Source organism: Symphalangus syndactylus, chromosome 22 (genome assembly GCF_028878055.3).
Source record: "Symphalangus syndactylus isolate Jambi chromosome 22, NHGRI_mSymSyn1-v2.1_pri, whole genome shotgun sequence".
In the NCBI taxonomy this organism is placed as follows: Eukaryota; Metazoa; Chordata; class Mammalia; order Primates; family Hylobatidae; genus Symphalangus; species Symphalangus syndactylus.
Window position 1 is genome coordinate 21,952,101 of NC_072444.2, and position 20,857 is coordinate 21,972,957.

At 57.0% G+C, this 20,857-nt stretch overlaps 1 protein-coding gene across 1 annotated transcript; it reads right to left on the bottom strand.

Moving 5' to 3' along the window:
• Nucleotides 1-20,568, bottom strand: EFHD2 (EF-hand domain family member D2). Its single transcript, XM_055261628.2, has 4 exons — nucleotides 20,156-20,568; nucleotides 4,296-4,443; nucleotides 3,052-3,186; nucleotides 1-1,737 (listed from the first exon to the last, which is right to left on the bottom strand). Exons 1-4 carry the CDS (start codon nucleotides 20,461-20,463, stop codon nucleotides 1,606-1,608), a joined length of 723 nt encoding a protein of 240 aa, XP_055117603.1. The 5' UTR covers nucleotides 20,464-20,568; the 3' UTR covers nucleotides 1-1,605.
• Nucleotides 20,569-20,857: the final 289 nt, after the last annotated feature.

Here is a 20,857-nt window from a genome sequence, read left to right on the forward strand (position 1 = left end):
TACAGAATTTTATCTTCTTTTAGTTAAAAAAAATAATCGTACCACGGAATGAAGAAGTAGCATTTTTTTGGGGGGGTTGGGGAGCAGGGAAGGTGAGAAGGGGGAAAAAAAAAGCAAAAAGCACAAAGAAAAAAACATTTTATATTCATCTGTATAAACATATCCGCTAAGGCAAACGCAATCCGGGGCCGAGGCTGCTGCGCTGGGCTCGGTGCCTCCTAATTTCTGCAGATTCTAAGGCCAAAAAATAAAACCTCTGCAAGCCCGCGTAGCTTCGAGGACTCCTGGGGCATTTTACTAAAATAAAGAGTTACCGAGTTTAAAAAGCAGTGACGCCGTTATGACACACACTGAAAGTTGCATAACTGTGGCCCCGAGGGCCACTCACTTGTTTGGACTGAGTGACGTCACAGTTTCACGACACAGCAACAGACACCACACACAGGCACATGTATGTCAGCAAGCACGTGGGAAGCTGTGGCCGAACCGGGCCGGTGACATGGGCCTGACCACGGCCTGTCTGGTGCAGGGCACCAGGGGGTTGGGGTCCCCATGCTTCCTCAGGGGGTGGGCATGACAGGCAGGTCGCTGGTGACAAGGCAGTGGATGTCACTTGGGGAAGGATGGTGGTAGAGGGCTGGACAGGCCCCTGCTGCCCACCGCCTGGCGCATGCAAACACACTTAAAGCACTTCTCGGACGCTTCTCGGAGAAGCAAGATGAAGCGCTCCTTTCCTTCCCTAGGAAGGCGCCAATTCTTCCTCCCACCCCACTCTCTCCAGAGCCCCCTGGGACCCTCAGGGTGTTCTGGCTGGGGTGCTAAGGAGCAGTGTCTCCGACCCCCAGAGCCTTCCCTGCCCATGATCCCACGGCATGCCCGGCAGGGGGTGGGCCTGTGAGGTAGATTGGCACAGCTGCCCCCACACCCTGCCTGGCTGGGCCCCAGAGATCTGGGGTTCTCCAAGTCAGCATGGGGTGCCGGGGGCCTGGGTCCCTTCACCAGAACAGAAGCTCCCCACCTCCTCTCCCATTTCAGTAGATGGAAGAGGAAGAGGTGGAGGAAAAGGCCCTGGGGAGGGGTCCCCTCGTGCCTCCAATAAGCCCCTGGGTCCCACTCTGTGGGGGCAGCCCTGATTCTGTCTCTTCTGCTGTCTCCCAGCCTGGGAGGGGGCTGGCAGGGGGCCCCAGGGGCGGTGCGGCCTGCTGGAGGAGGGCAGGGGTTCCCAGGCTGGGGGGACAGGGACGTGTGGAGGGCAGGCACATGGGGCCGGGAGGGACCTAGGGCCAAGAGCTGGGCCCGGGGCAGTGCTGGAGCAGGCAGCGGGGCAGTTAGGGGTGCAAGAGAGCCCAGGGATTGCCAGGGAAGGCCGGGCCGGGCAGGGAGACAGCGCCGGTGTCGCAGCCTCGTGAAGAGTGGAAGGGAGCGGGGGGCGGGGGGGGGGCCGGGCCACCTCCATGAGACCCCTGAACTTGCTCCATTCACAGACATTTTTAGGTTTTTAGTAGTGGTCCCGTCAGACACAGGCAAGGATTCAGGCTCGGCCTCCCATGCGCCACCCTCGCCCGCCACATTGGGGCTGGAGCAGGGCGGTCGGCTGCACCCCTGCTACTTAAAGGTGGACTGCAGCTCCTTGAAGGCCGCTTTCCGCTGCTTCATCTCCTCCGCCTGCTTCTTCCTTTCCTCCTGCTCTGCCTTGATCTCCTCCTCGAATCGGCTGGACACGTTGATGGCCTGGACCTGCGGGGGGATGGGGGTGAGGGGGTCAGGGCTGGATGGTGTATGTTGGGGGTTCTCTGTGCTACAGCTGCTTTTTCTTTTTTCTTTAATTTTTTTCAGAAGGAGTCTCACTCTGTCGCCCAGGCTGGAGTGCGATGGCACAATCTTGGCTCACTGCAACCTCTGCCTTCCAGGTTCAAGCGATTCTCCTGCCTCAGCCTCTTGAGTAGCTGGGATTATGGGCGCCCTCCACCATGCCCAGCTAATTTTGGTATTTTTAGTAGAGACGGGGTTTCACCATGTTGGCCATGTTGGCTGGTCTCGAACTCCTGACCTCAGGTGATCCACCTGCCTCAGCATCCCAAAGTGCTGGGATGACAGGTGTGAGCCACTACGCCCGGCCTTATGACTGCTTTTCCTGGGGTCCCTTCTGGCTCAGGCTTCTGCTGAGTCCTCCCCAGCAACACAAACAGCTTGACCACAGCAGCTCTGGCCCTGGGTCAGGCACTTCATTCACCTTCCTGAGCCTCAGTTTCCTCGATTAGAACCTGGCACCCAATAACTCTGATCTTACGGAGTTGTTGAGAGGATTGAAAGAGAGAACATATATTCTGTGGCTGCTACAGAGCAAGGGTGCTCAAAGGGGAAGGGAGTCGCTCAAGCTGCTGCCATCCTGATCCTCTGCTTCCTGTCCAGGGAGACCAGCGGCACACTCAGTTCCACTGATGAACCCTGAAAAGTTCCACCAATGCTCCGACGCCCAGAGGGAGGTGGGAGGCAGTCTCTGGAAGGAATGTTCTTAGCAAGGAAAGAGAGAAACAAGGCGGGAGAGCTGGGGCCCTGGGTGGGCAGGACCCAGGAGCCACTAGATCACAGGTGTCCCCTCCATCTGAGAACCTGCTGAAAGGGGAGGGTATTGTGCATGCAGGTGGTCTCTGAGCCCCCAGGCTTCCTCCCAGGCTGGGGCTGGTGGGGTTGGTGTCTACCGGGGACCCTGGAGAGCCAGTGCTGTGTTTCTGGGCCTGCCCTCCTAAGGCCCAGTCCTCTGGGTTAGCAGCTCAGTGTGCCAGGGCCGGGGCACCTCAAGGTAGTCCCTGTCCCCTTTTCAAGAGTACACCCCCGTCACCCACCCCCTTGGCGGCTGCCAAGGATCTCAGCCAGGAGTGGGAGGAGACAGAAGACAGAGCGTGTGGGCCTGGCCCAGCCTAGCGGGGAGTCAGCTCCCATCTCTGTCTGCAGCCTCAGCAGGGACGGGAAGGGGACGTATTAACTTCGCGCCAACCCAGGGTCCCCTTGTCCTGGAGCGTGGGTCAGGGCACCCCTCGGGCTCCTCACCTTGGCCTCAAAGAAGCTCTTGGCCCCCTTGACGCCCTCACTGGAGACGTCGATCTCGGAGAGGCGGGCCAGCACGCACAGCCCGCTGTCCTCCTGAAGCTCCCCGGCCGCCGCCTTGCGGAAGATCAGGAGGAACTGCAGTGGGGAGAGAGGCGCGAGGTGTCAGGAAGGGAGGGAAGGAGGGGAGCTGGAATCCCTGGCCGCACCCAGGCCCCAGCCTCAGGCCTCCCCTGCAGAGGACTGGGGGGCAGTGAGCTGGGTCTCGCCCCTTGCTGCTCCTGTGCTCCCCTTCACTGGGCCTCTGCCCATCTGTACAATGGGAGGTGATATGACTCATCTGCCACCCAGGATGCTGGCCTACTGCAGCCCTGCCCCGCCCACACCAGCTCCCGACGACACGGCCTCAGCCTACCTCTTACCTCTGTCCCCCACTGTTCCCCAGTGAACCTACTCTGCGTTCCATGTATTGAGTCCTACGGGTGTCATGACAGAATGAGGAAGCCTCCGAGACAGTAAAAGACATGCCCCAAGTCTCAGCGCCTGAACGTGTCAGAGGGATGGAACCCTGCTCTCTGACTCTAAGCTGTTACCCTGCACTGCCCACACCTCCCGCCCAGCCACTCGCACTCCCTCACCTGCCCCTGCCACGTCTCTCCTTCCCTGCATCCTTCATGCTTCCTGCCAGACCTCCTGGGCCCCAGCTGGGCCTCGAGTCCCCACACCTAACCCTGCGCTGCCTGGGGTCCAGGATCATCGCTATCTGGCTTGGGGACTCCATTTCCTTCCTTGCGAAACAGCCTTGCCCCTAGCTCCTGTCTCAAAGTGAGATCCTGGGCGTGAAGTCACCCAGTGCCGTGGCCCTCTTCCTCTGCATCACAGCACTGATTTCCCTCTGTGGTGTCTCCCCCTCTACACTTCCAGGAACCTTCGAGCACAGGGCGTTTCTCTACCCCAGAGCCTGCACAGGGTCAAGTATACAGAAATCGCTCAATATATGCTCCCTATGTGAAGGAAGGGATGTCCCTCCCTCCTCTTCCTCCCTGAAAGGATCTCAGAACGCTCCCTGGTGCCTGCTCTAACAGGCCCTCTGAAGCCTCACTCAGCCAAGTAGCAGCTGCTCACAGCTGCTGTTCAATGGCAATGTCATTCATTCATCGACAAAGGATGGGGGTTGGTCTCTCCCCGGCCACCAAGTCCCCAGGTGAAGCCCCTGGTAGGGGAGTGGGGCTGAGGGCCGGGCTTACCTCCCGGAAGCTCAGCTTGCTGTCAAAGTCCTCATCCACCTCCTTGATCATGTTTTTCAGGCCCAGGTGGGTCTGAGGGGCCCCAAGTTTCTCCATCATGAGTTTTAGCTCCATCAGGTCGATGAAGCCATCCCGCCCGGCATCATACCTGCAGACGCAAAAAGAGAGGGCATCTTGGCACTGGCTCAGTCAGAGAGGCCGCAGGCTTGAGTGCAAGGAGACTGGGGGATCAGAGGGCATCTCCCACCAACCATATCATTCCGTCACTGCTGGAAGGGACCTCAGTCCAGGCAGAGGACCCATATATGGCTCAGCTCCTGCTTGGTTACCTCTGATGACAGGGAACTCACCACAGGGCCGGGCAGCCTCCTGCATGTAGAATAGCGCTAACTTTTGGACAAGCCTGAGGCACAAGGAAGCTGAAATGACAGCCTCCGTGTGCTGAATGTGATGGCACAGACAGTGAGAAGGAATTCTCTGGGTTTTTTTGAGACGGAGACTCACTCTGTTGCCCAGGCTCAAGTGCAGTGGCTCAATCTCGGCTCACTGCAGCCTCCACCTCCCGGGTTCAAGCGATTCTCCTGCCTCAGCCTCTTGAGTTGCTGGGATTACAGGTGTGCGCCACCACACCCAGCTAATTTTTTTATTTTTAGTAGAGACAGGGTTTCACCATGCTGGCCAGGCTGGTCTTGAACTCCTGACCTTGAGTGATCCACCCACTTCAGCCTCCCAAAGTGCTGGGATTACAGGCATGAGCCACTGTGCCTGGCCGAGAAGGAATTCTCAGTACCATGGCAGGGTGGATCAGGCTCTGAGCTGAGCACTCACTCACCACCTCCATGACCAGCTGGCTTACTGGCATCTCCATGGGCACTTGGGGGGACATCTCACCCCCACCCTACAGGCAGACCCTTGCAGGCAAAGGCATGGTTTCTCAACCTCAGACCTTAAACAATCTGGACAGAACAAATCCTTGCCGTAGGGGCTGTCCTGTGCATTGTGAGATGTTTATAGTAGCATCCCTCCTGAGTTGTGACAGCTAAAAATGTCTCCCAGACATTGTCAAATGTCCCCAGCGGGATAAAAGCATTCCCCGTTGAGAAGCACTGGGATAGGGGATGTGACGTGGGTGTGGAAGGCGGCCTCTTTCCATGTGATAAATGACTCTTCTTACTCAGCACCCTCTGTACTGGAGGGTCTATTTCATGCCCCCCGGCTTGCCCTAGGTACTGGGAAGGAGGTTAAAAAGCACACAGTAGGTGCTCAAAAACGTGTAATGAAGAAATAAGATGTGAATAAATGGGGGGTATCTAAGGCAGGGTCTCTGCCTTCGTCGAGGGCACAGAGCAGGAGGGGGGCAGGAGGCAGGGCCAGGTGGCAGGAGGCGGCCTGGGTGTGTTCGGGGAAGTGTGGTGCAGTGCCTGCAGGGAGTGGCAGAGATTGGCGGGGCGGTGGGGAAGCTGGGAACAAGCATCAGGCGATAGAGATGGCCCCCCTCCGCCCTGCACACTCAGGTTCTCTTTTTTTCTACCACCAACAACCTGGCAGAGACAGGGATGGGGTTGGGGGCAAGTCCCTCTTGACTGGCTTCTGTGTAGTAAGAGTCTAGGTGGCCTCTCTGCCTGTTCCCTGGCTGGGAAGGCAGCACTGGTTCCTGGAGCACACAGCCTGGTGAAAGAGGGCGAGGCGCTGTTTGCCCAGCTGGGCTCTCTTATCAACCAAACACCTGCCCTACTGGTCTCTGGGAACAGCGTGGGAGGAAGACGAGAGGGGGGCTGGGGAGAGTGATCCCAGAGTTGCTAACATGGGCTTTTCTTTTTTCTTTTTTTTTTTTTTTTTGAGATGGGGTGTTGCTTTGTTACCCAGGTGCGATCCTAGCTTACTGCAGCCTCTACCTCCTGGGCTCAAGTGACCCTCCCGCCTCAGCCTCCCAAGTAGCTGGGACTGCAGGTGCATGCCACCATGCCTGGCCAATTTTTGTATTTTTTTTTGTAGAGACGGCATGTCAATATGTTGCCCAGGCTGGTCTCGAACTCCTGGGCTCACGCAATCCTCCTACATCAGCCTCCCAGAGTGCTGGGATTACAGGTGTGCACCACTTTGCCCAGCCAAAATGGGTTTTTCTGCACCTAAAGAAGCCTTGTGCAGTCCCCAAAGCCTTGAACTGGCTGGTGACAGTGCTGGTGACAGCAGCGCAACACATGGGGCTGTGTTCCAGAACCCTATGTCCCGGGCGCTTGAGCTTCTGCATGAATATGTCTCATTTCTGCACCTTCTTCCGGGCTCCCCAGATCCCTTCGCCTTCTCTAGTTAGGTGTACTTTGAACACCTAATAGCAACCATGTACTGAGACCTGTCTTTATGCTGGGAACTGCTTACTTTACTTAATCCTCCTAATAACCTTATTTTACAACCAAGGCTCAGAGAGGTTAAGTGACCCACCCACAGTCACACAGCAGTAAGGAGGGAGCTGGACTTCCAGACTAGATCTGCTGAGCTCATAAACTTGCACATTTGCTCTGTACCCAGCCCCTCCCCAACGTGTCCTGGGGCTGCTGCAGAACACAGACGGCTGCCTGGAGCGCAAGGGGAGCATTTGTGCGAGGGGTATAAATAGTTCACGAGCCAGTGAGTCAGTGGTTGGAAGTGACACAGCAAAGATGGGTCTTGGGAGCCCTGGAGGGAACACAGGGTCCTGAGGCCTTCTGCCCCACTGATGGTTGAGGGCTGGGGTGGAGGTGGATGGGCCAGCAGCCCCTGTGGGCAGTGGCCACCTCTGTGGCAGTAGAAGGTGTGGGACTCAGAGGGTCAGGCAGGCCAAAGCTGCTGTGGTCCAGCCTCCACCAGGAGCTGGAGGGGCTCTGGGGGACACAGCGGAGGGCCCTCTTGCCATCTCTGGACCCCGTTTGCTGCCTGGTAGAGGGCTGGGCGGGCGCCACATGACTGTGGCGCTGTGCAGGGGCACCTGGTGAGGGACTCATCTTTCCTGAGCCAAGTCACGAGGACTCCCCTCCTCAGTGCCCCCCAGGAAAGCAAAGCCCCTGCCACTTTCTGACCCTGGGCTCCCATGAAGGTCAGCGATGACAGTCAGGCTCTGGAGCCAAATTGCCTGGGCTCCTCAGCCACAAAATGCAGCATCTCATCTTTTTTTTTTTTTTCTGAGATGGAGTCTTACTCTGTTGCCCAGGCTGGAGTGCAGTGGTGTGATCTCGGCTCACTGCAAGCTCCGCCTCCCGGGTTCACGCCATTCTCCTGCCTCAGCCTCCCGAGTAGCTGGGACTACAGGCGCCCGCCACCATGCCCGGCTAATTTTTTGTATTTTTAGTAGAGACGGGGTTTCACCATGTTAGCCAGGATGGTCTTGATCTCCTGACTTCGTGATCCGCCAGCCTTGGCCTCTCAAAGTGCTGGGATTACAGGTGTGAGCCACTGTGCCTGGCCAAAATGCAGCATCTCTTAAGCTGGGGTGCATGTGCCCCTCAGGAGACATCTGGCGATGTCTAGAGATGTTTTTGGTTGTCACACCTGAGGCGGGGTGGGGGGGTGCCAGTGGCATCTGGTGGGTGGAGGCCAGGGAAGCTCCTATAGTGCATAGGGTGGCCACCGCAAAGAATGACCTGGCCAGCTGGGCGAGGTGGCTCACACCTATAATCCCAGCACTTTGGGAGGCTGAGGTGGGCAGATCATGAGGTCAGGAGATGAAGACCATCCTGGCCAACATGGTGAAACCCTGTCTCTATTAAAAATACACCAATTAGCCAGGCATGGTGGCAGGCACCTGTAATCCCTGCTACTTGGGAGGCTGAGGCAGGAGAATCACTTAAACAAAGGAGGTGGAGGTTGCAGTGAGCTGAGATTGCGCCACTGCACTCCAGCCTGGGCAACAAAGTGAGACTCTGTCTCAAAAAGAAAAAAAAAAAAAAAAAAAGGAATGACCTGGCCCCAAGTGCCAGTGGTGCTGAGGCTGAGAACCCTGCTGCAATGGGGCCTCTCTCATGGGCCACTGTGAGGAACGAGTGAGCTCATCCCTGTCAAGCACTCAGCACAGCTCCCAGCGCACAGAGCTAGCTGCATAAATGGCAGTCGCCACCACTAAAACAAGATTGAATCACCTTCACTAAACTCCCGATGGGCCAGCACTTTCTCTTTACAACCCCTGTGCTCAGCAATCCTCCAGGTCCGGATTAGGTCAGGAGGGCTGTTATCGGTGAGGCCACCGGTCCCATAACCAGCAGGTCAGGGGTTCACGCCCCAGCCCCTGGGTCCCATGTGTTTCTCCCTGAGCCCCAGCTTTATTTATTGCTCAAGTGCATGGGTTTCTTCTGCAGCCAGGGGCAGCTCAGTTTCAGAGGAAGTGAAGATAAAGTGTCCAAAGTTGGATGGAAACGTGGGCTGTGGATCCCTCTGTCTTTGGCAGCTTCCAGGCCTGGCTGGGCCGCAGCTCAAACCACGATTTGAACGACCGCCTCTATCAATCAAGGGCCAATCAATTACTGGGGCTGGGCTCCATCCAGGGCAGGCTCTGGCCCCCAGGGGGACAATATAGGGGCTGGCTGCGGTGCCAGAGTCCATCACCAAGAGGAGGTGACGGGGGCTGCGAGATGCCAGGTGCTGGGGTGGGAGGTGAAGCCCCCAGAGGTAGCCATGGAGGAGGCCATTCCCAAGCGACTCCTGGAGAGTGGCCATCTGCCCTGTGCCCTGGGCTTGGATGTGGTCTAGTGCAGGGGATCAGCCAGGTTCCAGGGTCAACCTGATTGAAGATGGCCTTGAGGGTTTGTGGTTACATCAACTCCGCTGAGACTGACCTGGATCCAAACCCCAGCTCTGGTCAAGTCACCTAACCCCACAGACCTCAATTTCCTCATCTACATCATGGAGATCAAAGAACTCATCTCAGGATGGAGGCAAGGATTAAAAGAGATGATACAAGCAGACTCTTAGCACAGCGCCTGGTCCACAGGAAGCACTTCATACATGCCTACTATGATACTAAAAACCAGTTATTATTATTCCTAACATCTACCTTTAAGATTATTAAAGAGTAAATGAGGCTGGATGCAGTGGCTCACGCCTATAATGCCAGCACTTTGGGAGGCTGAGGTGGGAGGATCACTTGAGCCCAGGAGTTTAAGACCAGCTTGGGCAAGATAGGGAGACCACATCTCTTTAAAAAAATAAAGGGCCAGGTGTGGTGGCTCATGCTTGTAATCCCAGCACTTTGGGAGGCTGAGGCAGGCAGATCATGAGGTCAGGAGTTTGAGACCAGCCTGACCAACATGGTAAAACCCCGTCTCTACTAAAAATATAAAAATTAGCCAGGCATGGTGGCACGCACCTGTAATTCCAGCTACTCAGGAGGCTGAGGCAGGAGAATTGCTTGAACCCAGGAGATGGAGGTTGCAGTGAGCTGAGATCATGCCACTGCACTCCAGCCTGGGTGACAAAGTGAGACACTGTCTCAAAAAAAAAATAAATAAATAATAAATAAATAGCTGGGGATGGTGGTGTATGCCTCTGGTCCCAGCTACTAGGGAGGCTGTGGTGGGAGGATCACTTTAGCCCTGGAGGTTGAGGCTGCAGTGAGCCCTGATCAAGCCACTGCTCTTCAGCCTGGGCAACAGAGTGAGACCTTGTTTAAAAAAAAAAAAAACAAAAAAAAGAAAATGAAAATGAGATTACAGATATAAAATGCCTGGCACATAGTGAGTCCTTAAAACCTGTTAATTTTATCATCATCATAATAGTTGTTATATTGAGAAGTTTGTGTGTGTCACATAGACACATCATATACTTCACATATACAATATAAAAAGGGTGATTATATTAGAAATAATGATAAAAAACACACTGGCTTCTGCCACAGGCTCCAGTCCTGATTGGTGGTACAGGGCTGGGAGGCAGGGCTTGTGTGGCTTGGCCTGGAGGCAGGGGTGGACATGACAACCCAGGGGATCCCTCCAGCATGACCTCTCCTCTGAAGGCCCACTTTTCCCCTACTAGGCCTGACGCAAAGCCCCAGCATCTCTGGGAAGTGGGAAGACAGATGGCCGCTGGATAGAGCCCTTGAACAGGGAGAGAGGAGCCTCAGGGAGCGAGGAACCTTCCCTCGGGGTTGGAGAAAAGTGATGAAGGGGCTACTCTCATGGTGCCAGTGTGTGTGTGGGACAACTGGCAGCACAGGAGAGAATGAGGTTCCACGAAAAACAGGCATCTCCTGGGCTAGAGGGCCTCTCACCCACCAGCCCTTCTCCCTGAGCTGGAACTGAGGTTGCAGCTGGCTTAGAGGATCCAGAAAAAGACAGGTCGGCCTGCAAGATCCACCCAGATAGCCTGGTCTACCCGTTTTACATTACGTAGGGAAACTGGGGCCCAGAGTGGGCAGTGACTGGCCCAGGGTCACACAGCCGGCAGACTGCAGGATTCCAACAGCTGGAAGTTTTTCTCCTCCCTGGCCACCTCTCTTTTTCCTGGTCCCATGGAGGGTCCCACATTCTCAAGCTTGCAGGGCCAGCAGAGGCTGGACTGAGAGCCCAGCTTGGTGCCTGTTTGGGAAGGCCAATGCCATTCGGCAGGACTGGCAGAAAGCACCCAGCCTGGGAGCTCAGCTCTTTTCTCCAGCACCGGAGGGAGGCTGCGGGGCCTGGCACCATGCCCACATTCCTATCTGCCTCCCCTTGAACAGTTCTCGCCAGGGAGGGCTCAGCAGCTAGCTGCACCCTGGATGCTGGGGACAAAATCCCCATCCATCCGCCTCTTGAAAGTGGAGCAGCAGGTTACCCCCCAGTACAACACTTCCCCTTTGGGGTGAGCATGGTCCCCGGCTGGTTGCTTCCCTGCCCCTGCCCCTCTCCCCAGTTCTGATAACTAGGGAGTCACAGGGGTAGGCAGTGGAGGTGTCAACCATGCATAGTGCAGACGTCCCAGCCTTGCACCCAGGTGAGCCCCACGTCATAACCTATCATCATTCCTGGCTACTCTGCTGAGCACTTGCTATGTGCCAGGCACGATGCCAGGTGTTTTGCATCAGATCCTCACAAGAAGTCTATGAAGCGGCATGAACATGAACCGACAAGGAGACTGAGGCTCAGAGGGGAAGCGACTTGGCCCAGGTCATAGGTGACAAGGGTGTCGCTGGGCTCTGAACCAGGCCTGATCAAACACATGCACTCTTAACGACTATGCTATGCCCTGATGCCTATCGGGACACGGCAGAGAACTTCAGGGTTGGAAGGGATATTGGAGGCCATCTTATTCAGTCCTTCCTGAAAATCAGATTCCTGATGCAGTTCGTTGTTTAGTGCCTTGAATACCTCTGAGGACAGGAAGCTCATTGCTTACCTAAGGGGGCCCATATTGGCTTTGGAACTATTAGAACGTTGCGGCCCGAAGCGGTGGCTCACGCCTGTAATCCCAGCACTTTAGGAGGCCAAGGCGGGTGGATCACGAGGTCAGGAGATCAAGACCATCCTGGCTAACACGGTGAAACCCCATCTCTACTAAAAATACAAAAAATTAGCTGGGCGTGGTGGCAGGTGCCTGTAATCCCAGCTACTCGGGAAGCTGAGGCAGGAGAATGGCATGAACCCAGGAGGCGGAGGTTGCAGTGAGTTGAGATCGCGCCACTGCACTCCAGCCTGGGCGACAGAGTGAGACTCCATCTCAAAAAAAAAAAAGAAAGTTGATCCTCGACCACGTGCAGTAGCTCACGCCTGTAATCTCAGCACTTTGGGAGGCCGAGGCGGGCGGATCACTTGAGGCCAGGTGTTCGAGACCAGCTTGGCCAACATGGTGAAACCCTGTCTCTACTAAGAACACAAAAATTAACTGGGTGTGGTGGTGCATGCCTGTAATCCCAGTTACTAGGGAGGCTGAGGCAGGAGAATCGCTTGAACCCGGGAGGCGGAGGCTGCAGTGAGCCAAGATTGTGCCACTGCACTCCAGCCTGGGTAACAGAGCGAGACTCTCTCAAGAAAAAAAAAAAAAACAAGAAAAAGAAAAAGAAAGTTGTTCCTCATGCAGGTCCCCCTAGGCTGCACCGCACAGTCTGATGGCAGAAGGAAGCACAGTCATCGCAGCCACTGCACACGGGAAGGTGGGAGCACAGGGACCCCAATTCTGTCTCTTCTGACTCCCATCCCAGGCTTTGCCGATGGCCCCTCTGGGCGTGCGGGTCCCAGGAGAACAGATAACTGGATGGGGTGGGTGTTGGGTCTGGGTTCAGGAGCCCTCAGGCCCCCCGCTTCCCCAGTTCCTGCATGTCCCCACCCCCAGACCGCCTGACTCATATGGGGAAAGTCCAGCGCTCGCCACTTCCTCTAGTCCTATCTGGGGATCTCACACTTGATCTGTTGCCCTGGGTCAGCTAAGTGGGGTATGGGGTGGGGGGAGAGAGAGAGACGGAGAGATAGAGAGACAGAGAGAGAGCACACAAGTGTGGCGCTTGGGGCTCCCCCACAGAGGATAAAGAGGGAGACCCCAAGCAATTTGCTGGGGGGCTGTCAGGGCTCAAGGGCATCCTAACCTGGAGTTCAATAACCTCACGCCGCACCCATGGCACTCCCTGCCGGCCGCCCCCTTTCCCTTCTTGCTCTTCATAATCATTATTGTTATGACAGTGATTATAAAGTATATTGAATGCCTAATAGTAACATAACCCAGTGTTTATAACGTCACTTCATCTTTACTCCCTTCATCTTATCCTCTTACAGCTCAGACAAAGTCATCTGCCTAAGGATAACCTTGGGTCAACCTCAGGAAGTGGTGGGGAGATGGCTGTGCGGGGGCCTGAGCCGCGGCTTAGCGCTTCTTAAACGTCAATGTGCACACCTGGTGAAGCTGGTTACAGTGCGGATTATGGGCTGGGCGTGGTGGCTCATGCCTGTAATCCTGCACTTTGGGAGGTTGAGGTGGGAGGGTGGCTTGGGGCCAGGAGTTTGAGACCAGTCTGAGCAACATAATGAGACCCCATCTCTACAGAAATAAAAAAAAAATTAGCTGGATGTGGTGGCATGTGCCTATAGTCCCAGCTACTCAGGAGGCTGAGGTGGGAGGATCACTTAAGCCCAGGAAGTTGAGGCTGCAGTGAGCTATGACTATACCACTGCATTCTGTCTGGGTGACAGAGCAAAGTCATTACTAAATGACTGTCATCGCCAGACTAAATGACGTCTGCACTATGCATGGTTGACACCTCCACTGCCTACCCCTGTGACTCCCTAGTTATCAGAACTGGGGAGAGGGGCAGGGGCAGGGAAGCAACCAGCCGGGGACCATGCTCACCCCAAAGGGGAAGTGTCTCTTAAAAAAAAATGCAGATTACAGTCTGGTAAATCTGGGGTGGAACCTGAGCGTCTGCATTTCTAACATACTCCCGGGCGGTGATGCTGCTGGTGTTTGGGCCACTGTAAGCGTTCAGAGGACTTGGAGTCGGGGAGGCCCAGGTTCAAATCCTGCTTCTGCCCCTCACTAGCTGTGTGACTTTGGACAAGTCACGTAACCCTTCTGAAAGCCCAGCCTCCTTAACTGTGAAATGGGCGAGGATAATGTTGCAGGATGAGAAAGGACTGAACGGGAGGCTAAGCATCTGGTTTGAAGCGTCTGATGGCTCAGGACTCCCCGGGCGGCCCGGCTCCCATCTGGCCACACCTTTCTGGCACTGACCCCTGCTTCTCTGCTGTCCTTGAAAAGCGGAAGTCAGCCAAGGAGAAGGCTGCCCGGCAGTCAGGGGAACTCAGCTGCTCCAGGGTGTGGGGACCTTCCCTGCTGAGGCTGCAAAGTGACTCTGCCTCTGCCGGCGGGGCTGGCCTTGCAGAAAGGACCTCTGACATCCCCTGAGGCAGCAAGGCCTGCTGTCCTGGAGCCTAGACTCTCACAGTGGAAGCCAGTCCAAGCCACCAGGCCTTGGACCCAGGTAGCATGGAGGAGAGCGAGGAGGCCGAAGAAGAGAAGGCAGGAAGCGTGGACCAAAGAGGAACCGAAAGTCCTGGGCTGGGAGTGTGGGGAAGGAGAGGTGACTCAGAGGCTGATGCATAGCGGAAGTGGGAGGAACAGAGTAAGGACCAAGGCTGGGAAATCCTCCCTCCCCAGGGGTGCAGGGCATTCTCCCCACCCACTGACCGTAAGCAGCAGGTGAAGGACCCCACCTCTCCACCTCTCTAAGGCTCTGGGAGGCTCCCCCAAGCTGCAGCCACAAACACGGCTTCACTAGGCCTCTGGGGGCTCCTTGCAGGAGGCTCTGGTTCTAATCCTGTCACTGCCACTTAATGTAATCTTAGACAAGTGACAATCGCCTTGAGCCTCAGTCTCCTCATCTGTCAAATGGGGATAAAAATGATAGTATCAGGCTGGGAGCGGTGGCTCTCGTCTGTAATCCCAGCACTTTGGGAGGCTGAGGCGGGCAGATCACTTGAGGTCAGACGTCCGAGACCAGCCCCGCCAACATGGTGAAACCCCATCTCTACTCAAAAATACAAAAATTAGCCAGGCGTGGTGGTGTGTGCCTGTAGTCCCAGCTACTTGGGAGGCTGAAGCAGGAGAATCACTTGAACCCAGGAGGCAGAGGCTGCAGTGAGCCAAGATCACGCCACTGTACTTCAGCCTTGGCAGCAGAGCAAGACTCCATCTCAAAAAAAAAAAAAAAAAAAGGAAAACAAAGACAGTATCAATCTCATTGTGCTTGTGTGAGAATTCAATTCAATTCTCTAAATAATATACATAGGCTCCTCCAGGAATGGCTAGAACTAGTGGCTCTGTTTAACAAGGAGGGGGCCCAGAGGCAGGGGGCTGGCTACAAAGAGAACATCAGCACGGTGCCATTCATGAGAGTTTTCGGTCCTCATGGCAGAAATAAAGAAAAAAACCTTCCATTGCTAGCCTTGTGGGTGCATCCTCTCTACCCCCAAACCTCTGTACATGTTTGTTCTATATAAGACTGTAAGCCTCTTGAGGGCAGGAACTTGATTCATTTAATTCTCTGGATCTTGTAGCGCAAAAACTTAATAAAATATCTGTTGGAAGAATGATCACATACGAGAACCTTGTATTTTTCAAAAACATCATCTATCATGCAAACAGCCCAGACACCATGATGGGCTCTTCAGAAAGACTCAGGGCATTTTTATACCTAATCCTCAGAACTTTACCAGGTAGGTTCTTAAGCCCCAGGGGAAACCGAGGCTCAGAGAAGCTGAATCCCCTGCCTGGAGCAACCCAGCTGGGTGGTGGCAGACGGGAATCCCCATTGTGCACCCTCCAGAGCTGTTGTTTGCTCTCCCCTTTTTTGTGCCACCTGCCTTCCCTGTAACTAGGTGATAATGAATTCATTTCTCCCTTTTTGTTATTTATCAAAGCCATATGTAGCTGTCAATCAGAGTGGCTGTTCAGCAGGAGAGAAGGAGGGCTCTAACCCTGGGTCCTGTCACTAGGGCCCAAAGCAAAGGGTTGTCGACAACCTGGCAGACCTGGAAGCTCCACTGGTGGTTAAGTGGAGGCAGCCAGTGGGCGTTATGGAGCTGCCTCTGAGCCAGCCGCAATGACCGCTGCCAGGGCGCTATGAGGGGCCCAGGACAGGGTGTATGCTGAGCTGGGGATGGCGGTGACAGTCATTTAGTAACGACTTGCTCTGTGCCAAGCACTGGGCTAAGCGCCGTACAACAACGCTGTGAGGTGGGTCCTCCTGTCCCCCCTGTTCCAGGGTGAGGAACAGAAGCTCAGAAGGGCTCCAGGGCCCACAGCTGTATTCAAACCCATGGCTGCAGACTCCAGAGGCCCTGCCGACTGCGTCCAGGAAGGGCTCCTGGGAGAGGTGTGTCCCCTGGAGGTGGAGGGGTGGAGAGGAGGGCGAGAGGCTTCCAGAGCTTGGGCAGGGAAGAGCTGGCCAGAAGGAAAGGAAAGCCTGCCTCTCTGACGCAAGGTGTCCTGAGATGAAGTGCCCGGGGATGACGGTGGGGACAGGGCCTGCAAGGCTGGGCTAGGCAGGAGACAGGGATCTAGGGCATTGTCCTCAGATTCCATGGCAGGTTCAGAATTACACGGCTGCCTACCTTTCCAGCAGGTCTCAACTTACAAAACCCTCCAGAGCCCCCGCTAGGCTGTTGTCAGCTCAGGGGTGGGCACTCCCGAGGCTCTCCAGGGCCATTCTATTTGCCTCTCTGACAGGAGGGTTCCAGAGCCAGCCCTGGAGAAGCACAGAGAGGGAGGGAGCAGCTGGGGGATCAGAGATGCTGGACATAGCCTGAGGCTGCATGGAGGGGGATGGAGAGTCCTGGCTGCGAGGGCCAGGGAGACGCAGAGCCTCCTCGTGCCTGGCACTGGGCCAGAACTCTAAGTGTGTCATGTCCTCTGAGCCCCACCCTGAGACACCGGGACCACTCTCCCCATCATCCAAGATTTCAGTCTCACTGCAAACCTCTCCGTAACCCTGAGCAAGTCACCGCCGCACCTTTCTGGGTCTTGGTTCCCTCTTCCGTCAAATGGGGACAGGGGTTGGAGTCAACCCTCCTGGTCTATCTCAGGAGGAACCTGAATGTCTCTAGGTGTGAGACCAGTGATGGCTGAGAGTCTGTCTATCTTCCCCCCTCCCCTCTCTTCCCCTCGATCTCCAGCCTCAGGAAGCACCTGCTGAATCAACACGGATGGGTGGACCAGAAGGCCCTGGAAGGCAGTTCCAACATCCAGAAAGACGCAGATCCCCTCAGACATACGCAGGTCAGGGCTGAAGGACCTTTGGGGGTCATCAGGGATAGCCTGCCCCTTTTACAGGGGGGTAGACTGAGGCCCAGGGAGGTCAAGCAGACTAGGATGGAAGCCCAGGTTCTTCGCTCCTGGCCCCCAAGGAAAGGCCGGCTCCCATTCTCCTGCTGACCTCATGGTCTCCTGCCTCCTGCTCTGGTGACTGGCTTCCCAGGAGGGCAGGCTCCCCTCCTCCCTGCCCTCTGCCCTCCCCAGAGCCCTGGCTCTGATGCCCTGGCTCTGATCCCAGGACCCTGCTTGGACCCAGGAGGCTGCAGCCCCACTCGGACAGCGGAAGCAGAACGGGGGTTTTGTCTTCCACGAGAGCCTGTCTGTTGGCGGCGGGACTGGGCTTGATTGGCACAGTGAAGCCTTGTTTCCTTGAATACACAATCTGCAGCTTTCCACCCTCACCCGGGCCCTGGTGGGCAGTACTTGCTTCCCTAGAGGTCCAGCTTCCTGGCCCCTGCCTGCCCCATCAGCCCTCCTAAAACCCTGGCAAGAAGTGCTGGTGCCAAGGGGTGGCTTGGAGGGGTCCAGCTCCCCTCAGTCTCCCTCAGAGTACCTCTCATCAAACTAGACCAGAAACAGCCTATGTAAAAAAAAGTGAGTTTGCCGTGCAAATCAAACTTCCAGACTGTTCCCTCAGCCACATGCCACTTCCAACCAAACTGCAGCCTCCCAAGTCCCGCGCATATGAAGTGTCTAGGTTCCCCCAGAATAGCTCCATCTTTGTTTTGGTGGCCAGTGGGCAGGGAAGCTGTGGAAGCCCAGAAAGGCAGGCTCTGGGGGAAAGGAGAGACTGGGGCTGGGGGTGGGGACAAGAGTGGACAATCCGCCACGAACATGGAAGCAGGTGTTGGAGAAGCTTTTCCAACGTGAAAGCAGATGTCTGTGATGGGAAACCCAGAAGGGGAAGAACCTGGGATTTGGAGTCACAGACCTGGGTTTGAATCCTGGCTCTATCATTTTCTAGCTGTGTGGTCTTGGCAAGTTATTTAAGACTCCTTGTCTGCACAAAGGTGACGAAGAGCTCTGTGTCACGGGGCTGTTTGAAGGACCTGGTGAGCGCCTCAGCACTATCAGCACAGGGATCTCCGTGGTGTCTGAATCAGCTCTGCACTCCCCGATGGGGGCAGTGACAGACAGTGATCCATACCCACCCCTGCGTCTGCAGTGACTGACAGACAGTGATCCATACCCACCCCTGCATCTGCCCACCCGGGAGCATTCAAGTTACTCTTCCAGGAATCCTGGAAATCCTGCTTTCCCAATCTCGCCAGCCTTTCGCTGGGAAGAAACTTTAGAAGAACTCCAACCAAACACCCTGGAGCGAAGGAGGTGGGCGCCCTGGGACTTTCTTTAAGAGATTCAGAGGGGCCGGGGGTCAAGGACTTGATTTTCCCCCAGAATGACCTTGGGAAAGTATGGGACTGGGAACCAGAAATCCCTTCCCCTGCCTTGGGGCCAAATGCAGAAGCTGCTGCAAGCTGTGGTGAGTAGGGGCAGAGCCTTTCTCAAACTGTGCGGTTGCAAAACGCCCCTTCCTGGGCTTCCGGCTTGATGTCGGGCACTGACAGCTGCATGTGGCTGAGGCTGACACCCCTGGTCTGCCCCCACCTCCTGCCCAGCCAAGCGGGAGCCCGCCTTGCGGCATCCCTCCCTCAGGCTTGGGCTGCCTGTGCCGGGTGGGGCTAGACCTCCTGGCTCACCCCCAAGACTCAGCCTCAGGCCAGTTCTATCCCCGTCTAGAACCACTCCAGACCAGCACCCAGATCGTGGAACAGAGGCTGTTCCCTCTCCAGGAGCCAGGGGGAGGGGGACAGGGAACAGGAGGTGGGGAAAGGTACCAAAGGGAGGGGCACTGGCACCTTCCCCAACCCCTGGGCACACACATGGCTGGGAGAGAGTGGTTGTGCATCTTAGACCCAACAGAGTGGGACCCAGGGATGGGCCGGAGGGAGCTGGGCCCTCTCTCTCTAGCCCCTCCACAAAGACATTAAGATTGTTTTTGTGGGGGGACAGGGGTATGAGCCCACAGGTCTGGGGGTGCCCATACACCCTGGTGAGGGCACAGAGTGTGGAATCTGATGGAATAAAGGGTAGGGGTGGGGGTAACAGGGCAAGTCACATAGGAAGGGGCCGCTTTTGACTAGGGTGGGTGTGGGACATGGGGGGTTCTTGTGGGGAGGGAACCCCTTCCCACAGGATATATGGAGTGGGGAGGAGAGATGGCGGGCCTTGCGACAGAAGCAGGGGAGCGGTGACTGCAAGCTGCTGGGTGCAGGGGGGTGGGGCGGGTAGGAGGGGGAGGGAGGCCTTCCAAACCCGGAGGGGACTCGGCCCACAAGGACAACTGGAGTGAGGTTTACACCAGAGGCGGAACAGGGGCCGAGGAGTCCCTTCCTAGGGAGAGCACTTGTGAGTGAAGGATTTGGGTCCTGGCTAATGAGTGGGTGAGGATGGAAAGGGCAAGTCTTTGCCCCCAGTTTGCTGGTAGACGCAAAATAACTGGAGAGGAAGTTGGGGGGATCCCTGCCCAGAACCCACCTTGAGGGAGACCTGAGATCGCAGAGGAAATGAAAAGACCTTAAGGGAAGGAATGTGGCTGGCATGTGGTGTCGAGGGGCACTGGGGTGGGTGTCTTTGGCCAGCGTGTGTTGGGGTGGGGGTGGGGAACGCGAGTAGCTGGGATCGGGGAAGGAAGGCCGCTGGGTCCTCCCTGGTGTGTACGGTGTGAGGTGATGGAGAAGCCCCACTAACACGGCGGGGGGCCCGGGACCCACACGTGTGGTGGTGGGGGTGGGGCTCGCGGGGCCTGGCGATTATCTGGAAGGAAGCTTGGGGTCCCCCACTCTGTGGACGCGTCTACGGTGTACCGGAGGCAGCACAAATACGAGTCGCTGCCGCGTGCCAGGGGCCGGGGGTCCCCCAGACTAACGTGCGTGGGGAGATGCCGGGTCTCGATCTGGAAGGGGCCGCGGGGTCCCCAACCCCGGTGCGTCTGGGTTCGGGGAAGCTTGGCTGACGGCAGGGGGTCCCGGGGCGGAGCGGGATCCGGGGATCGGGGGGTTCGGGGCCCGAGACCGGGTCGCGGGGCGGCCGGGGGGCCGGGTCGCGCGGGCACTCACTGCTTGAACATCTTCTCCATGTCCTTGATCTGCTTCCTGGAGAACTCCTTGAACTCGGTGTAGGGGTTGAAGACGCGGCGGCTGGGCGATTGGGGCTCGCCGATGCCCTGGTTGAGGTCTGCGCGCCGCAGCAGCTTGGCGCTCAGCTCGCAGTCCGCGCTGCCCAGCGCCTCCGCCGCCTCGTCGGGCGCCCCCGCCGCCGCCGCCGCTGCCCCGTTCAGCCCGGGCTGCTCCGGGGTCTCGTCGCCGCCCTCGCCCTCCATCTGCAGCCTCCGGCTCAGCTTGGTGGCCAGCTCGTCCGTGGCCATGGTGGCCCGCGCGGCACTCGCCTTGGCCGGGCCCCTGCTCGCAGCGCAGCGCCGCGGGCCGCGCTCTTCCTCTTCCTGACACTCCCCGGGCCAGGCGCCGCCCCCGAAGGTGGGACTTGGGCCCTGGCGGGGACCGCTCGCCCCGCCTTCGCCCCCGCCCCCGCGCCCGGGCCGGGGCCCGGGCTCGCGCGGCATGCGCGTGATCGCTCCTGGCTGCCGGGGGTCAAGTGTACTCTGCGCGCCCCGCCCGCCGTCGTCTGCCCCCCGCGAGGCTGGGGAGCGCGGCGGAAAGCCATGTCCCTCTTCGTGCCCACTGTAGCAGCTGAGCGGGAGGGGTCCGGCTGGGGGCCGGGGCCGGGCGGGAAAGAAGAGGGCTCCTCCCCCGCGGCCTGGG

Excerpts from the sequence above, each read along its gene's own strand:
- EFHD2 (XM_055261628.2), bottom strand. The coding sequence starts at position 20,463 with ATGGCCACGGACGAGCTGGCCACCAAGCTGAGCCGGAGGCTGCAGATG. Across the intron at positions 3,187-4,295 it reads GCAAGCTGAGCTTCCGGGAG|TTCCTCCTGATCTTCCGCAA; the intron begins GTAAGCCCGGCC and ends TCCCCACTGCAG. Across the intron at positions 1,738-3,051 it reads AGAGCTTCTTTGAGGCCAAG|GTCCAGGCCATCAACGTGTC; the intron begins GTGAGGAGCCCG and ends ATCCCCCCGCAG.